The 5,271-nt window shown below is 40.1% G+C and overlaps 1 protein-coding gene across 1 annotated transcript in view; it reads left to right on the top strand.

Annotated features, from left to right (window-relative positions):
• Nucleotides 1-5,271, top strand: part of FOXP1 (forkhead box P1) — a 345,408-nt gene that overhangs the window by 295,507 nt on the left and 44,630 nt on the right. The window contains exon 10 of the mRNA XM_008643610.2: nt 2,071-2,175. Within this exon, the coding sequence (XP_008641832.1) occupies nt 2,071-2,175 (105 nt within the window). The remainder of the gene's footprint in view (nt 1-2,070; nt 2,176-5,271) is intronic.

Here is a 5,271-nt window from a genome sequence, read left to right as displayed (position 1 = left end):
GGGGGGGGAGGGTGGTCTTCCAAACACTCTGAAATCATAGCTCTCATATGTAGTCTTCATGGACTTCAATGGAATGTTAATGTGAAAGCTTCTTTTCTCACCCTTTGCTGTATCCAGGTTTGGAAGCAGATGATAAACCCCGTTATTTTCTGAATTTTCTGATGTGTATAGAGAATGTTTGACCCTATGCCTGTTTGGCTTGGGTGGATGGTGTTTCTTCAGCCATTCTCCCTCTTCCTCAGCTGAGGAAATGTGTGGTGTGGGATTTTTTAAATTTCCTTGCAAAGAATGCATCGGTTCCTTTGTTCTTTTAAAAACTTCACAGAGATTCTCCTCACTTGAACATTTTTTAAAAGACTGATTCAGTTAAACCAGTCTAATATTCCTATATAGAAAAGGCCTTTGTAAAGCTCTTCACCTACTGTTGTTTTTTTAGGAAATTACCTTGCACATACGTATATTTATGCTTGAAGAACTATATGTAAAAAAGAAGATGTTAATGATATTAATGAAATAATGAATTAGGTTCATGTAAAACTCATAATACCTTTTCTAGTCGTACTTCTTAAATTATTTTTTTAAAAATGTAAAATAATTTTAAATACCACCTTCTGTAATCTTCAGATTCTCATCGGGCCTAAAGTCAAAAGTGGCAGAATCTGGGCAGCAATTTCTCTTCCAAGTTGTTTGCATTTGGGATGACATCTCGGGAGTATTTTACAGTGATCTGGCTACTCAGTGCATCTGAAATAATACAGGAACACAATTTTGTCAGAGGGCACAGACAGATAATACTACAGAAGAAGAACAAACAGCATTTCCACGTGTGTAAAAGTAAAATGACAGAAAGTAGGCATTTGTCCATAACGTTACCTGTAATCCAGAATGAAGTAAGTCATAAAAGCCACACCTAGATGCTGGTATGTGTTCATATCCTTTGTGTATGTTTGAAGTCCATAATACAGCACAGGCATACTGTAGCAAAAAGCTTTGCCATGAAGAATACCTATGTATGTGAGCATAAAATAGAGATTTCAATATTTTTTTGACATTTTGCTTTTAAAGTCATCTAAGGTTATGGAGATTGTTGAAAAAAATAATTCCTTTCCTTAAGAAGTTTCCATGCAGAAGTTGAATAAAGAAGATATTTTAGAATATGGTTCATCAGTTAGTGCAACAGATACATTTCCCTGAGCACCACATGGCCTGGATCAAAGCGTCTCATGACTTGGATCAGTGCAGCCAAATCATTACGTATTGATTGGAATCCCGCTGAAGGATTAACCCCTTAGTGCTCATATGAATTTTTTTCTTTAACACTGGGTTCAGAAGTTAGGAGATTCTGTGATGCTCCTGCCCAGTCTTAGCAAGGTTAATAGCCCCCACTAACCCATCATACTGAGGAATTCTTAGATTGCATGGCTCCTCTTCTTTATGGTGAATTTTGCATTTGAAAATATATCTTGAATCTTCTTTCTTGGGATATATAAGGGGGCTGCATTTGGGCAAGGAAACAGCCTATAAGAACAAAAAAAAAAAAAAAAAAAAACCACAACCAGAAAAAACACCAACACAGTAAATAAATAACCTGGTGGGAAAGACAAGGCTGCAAATTTAATGTTTTTCCTTTCTCTAACCATGAGGAAAGCCTCAGGTCCAGCTGTGTTATGGTAAAATGGGACATTGCTGTATGGAGATGACTTCTCGATGAAGTTGAATTGTAGATACGCAATGTTCATAAATTTCTTAGCAAAATATCTAGCAGGGTATTAAGCAGATCTGTCAAATGATTTCTCCCCCGTCCATGTTAATTTAAATTCTTTACAAACCTCTTAATTAATGAATGAAATGTAGGAGGATAGCTAAGTAAGAATGACACATGTTTCACACTGCAAATGGTATTTAATTCTGTTTTGAAAAACCACGGGCAAGAGTCAGGCAGGTACTGTGAGATGTTGGAGATGCTTCAGGATCTGGTGTTCGCTGCTCTTTAAGAGTCTTTGTGAGGATGAATTGTCACGGTACATTCAGTTTACAGCACTTTTTCTCTCTTCTCTTTCTCCCCTCCAGTTTATCCCACGAGGAGCACTCACACAGCCACCCGCTGTACGGACACGGCGTATGCAAATGGCCGGGCTGTGAAGCAGTATGTGAAGACTTCCAGTCGTTTCTAAAGTAAGGATGGTTTTTTTGGCACTTGCATTGTACAGAAAGCATGCCCTTAAATTTTGTGTGCTGTCACTCACCCTGGGCCTGATGCAAAGCCCATTGAAGTCAACAGAGAGCTCCCTTTCACTTCAGTGGCTTTTGGATCAGGCTCAAGAACGTTTTAACAGGGGATAGTAAATTAGCCCCATGGGGAAATTATGGTCTTGCTCAGTGTATTGCTCTAAAATAGTGTTTGCAGTTCCGCAGCTTTTTTTTGTTTGTTTGTTTTATTTAAATAATTTTTAAGTTGCAGTATCGATCATGTAAATAATAAAACCTTGTTTTAACCTTGATTTCACTTTAATTTAAAAATCTAGTCTTAAATTAACTCCATAATTGAACAGAGAATTGCAGAACATCATGTGAAATTTAATTTATGTCAAATAAGTAACTAATGAACAAAGTCTACACTACTAAAAATAAACTATAATTATATTAATTGGGCCCCTGCAGTTTGCTGCAGACCTTTTCCTCGCTGCCAAAGAACACAGTTTTACGCGTTGCATAAACAGTGCATTATGGACTAGTGTGTGGTAGTGCATGCATCCCGATGCAGGGAAGGACCTCAGAGTCCTAATAGCTTACACATGGCTACTCCACAGCTAAACCATCAGCCTCACCCCTGTTCCCACCACAAAAGAGTTCTTTGTCTGGGTAGGACACCAGGTACACACATGCTGTGGGTGCATCCAGGTTATTGAGGGTTTGTCACTGATCTTTGCTCAAGTTGTGTGGCTGGTCAGTTGTAAGATCACTGAAAACCGACCACCAGAGCAATGTTCATGATTTAAATGCACAAAGGGACAAATTTTTTTCCTAGTTAGAGTAGTCATCTCATGAAGTTAGTCCTCATAAATACATGAGGTTCTTCAGGATGAATAAGTAGACTTAGTTCCAAAAGGTTCAGCTGTACCTGCCCTTTCTGGAGCGGTTCCCTGGATTTTTATGTGAGGGAGGGAAGGGCAACAGCAGGCACAGGATGTTTGTTTGGTGATGTTAGATGATACAGATAGGGTTTTGCTCTCAGAACAGAATGGACCACTTGTGGTTCCACTGGCAAAACCCTCCTGAGTTCGTAGGAGTGGCACTGGTCCTACTATAAACATATATTACAAGTGTGGAATGGTACAGTAAAGAGAAGGTTCTCATTACAAGAGGATTACAAAATAAGAAGGTGCTAGTCATAAATTTCCATGAAGAGTGGCCTCATTTCTTGTAATTCATCCTGTTGTTCACTTAAGTGAAATGAATGCTAATCTTGCCATACTTGCCAGCTCATTCATATTCATATGCCATGCTATAGCATTTAGACCTTTAAAACAATTCTCATCTTTACTGCAGTAAGTGCAAGGGAAAGGTGCTGTGGTAGCCTTAGGTAGCAAAATAATGTGTGTGGTCACATATGGTCAGATTGTGCCACCTTTGCTTCCTGTGCTAGTCCCGTGTTCCAGGTTAGAGCAGCTGCTTTCAGGAAGATTCTGTAGGAGGAGTGGTCTGCTTGAGGTGGCCGTGCATAGAAAACACATTAAGTCACAAGCACGGGTAGAGGCAAGGCTGGTTTTTTATACAGTATTTTGGAGATGTTTCAGTAAGTAGACCCAGTCCACCAGTTCACCTGGAGGAGATACGTGGAGCAGTCAGTATTTAGGAATAACCTGAAAACTGTCACCAGCCCAGGCTGGACTTGAAGCAGCTCCATCAGTTCTAGTTTTTTCATTATCAGTCTGGTTTTTGTCTCCATTGAAACATTTCAACAGAAATATTTTGTGTGAGTTTCTTAAAGTCATCAACTTGTGTAAATTTTCTCATTATTCAAGTGCTGCAGTGTCCAGACAAAGTCTTACTGTTCAGAGAGATACTTAACCCAGAACAAATGCAGAAATGGATGTCCCTGAGCAGTGTATTGACGCTGTTAAGAAGTGAGTGTTGCTTCATAAAATGATACCGTAGCCTTCCATGTCTCCTGTGGAGCATCCGTCCTTAAATTATGTTGCCATTTATCAGAATTCATTACTCAGTGAAAAGATAACAGGTAGATGCTTGAAGTTTCTTTCTGATACTTGTATAATCTGTGACACTCTGTCGATGGTCCTCTCAAGAGAAAAGCTCTTGTTTACCAAGTGAAATACAGCCTGTGTATCAAGTATTGCTTAATTTCACTTAACTTGTGAAAAAGCAAAGAGAAATTGTATGTGGAATGAAAGCCCTGTCTACCAATAAAATGATTCTTCAGTTAAGGGAGAAAAAAGGACTCGCAGGTCTAAAACATGGTTCATTTCTTTTCCTCCTGAGGAAGAAATATCATAACTGTTGGTAAATCAAAACCAGAGATTTGACACTCTTCTGTGATCGTTCTGTAGTGTTTGTTCCCAAGGTGAGGTACACCACAGGGCCCTTGATTTCAAAGATAAATACTGTACAAATAACGATCCTAGTTGTCTTTCACTCACAGCCAACAGGAGGATGCTTATCAGAACCAGCAGATACATGGGCTATTGTACGCATTTATTTCCCTATTTCTTTTTGAAATAAGTTGCAGTTTTTAGCATCGCTGTGTTGTGTTTCTTTTTTTAGTCCATCAGCCATTGGTTATCATGTGATGCGGTATCAGTTAGAGCTAACTGATAGCAGCAGGGGCTGCTGCTCTGCCTAATGAAACAGCAGCACCCTGTATGCTCCAGAATACTCCCTGAGCCTAAAAACAAAAACAAGTCCAGTCTCAGGGCGGTGACCCTGTGGCCTCTGCCAAGCTGCAGGGAGCAAGGTGAGGGCTGGAAGGTGCACACGTGTCTGGCCTGTTAACCAGGGCCCGTCTCGCAGGCGGCAGCAAAAGGAGCAATTAGTAGCACAGAGCGACTTTCCTGCAAAATTGACTATATCCTTGATTTCATTTGCATGTGTTTAAAGACCGTTGAAGATAGAAATATATACCCCTTATACAGCAAGTTGTGCAGGAAATCCCGGCTGGAGGGAGGGCGGTTTGTTCGGCAGGGTATCCAGGTATCCAGGGCAAAAAAAGAAGACTGAATAGGGGTTTATTATCTGCCACCCCCCCCCCCCCCC

Source organism: Corvus brachyrhynchos, unplaced genomic scaffold (genome assembly GCF_000691975.1).
Source record: "Corvus brachyrhynchos isolate BGI_N302 unplaced genomic scaffold, ASM69197v1 scaffold91, whole genome shotgun sequence".
In the NCBI taxonomy this organism is placed as follows: Eukaryota; Metazoa; Chordata; class Aves; order Passeriformes; family Corvidae; genus Corvus; species Corvus brachyrhynchos.
This window is presented reverse-complemented; position numbering and strand designations above follow the sequence as displayed.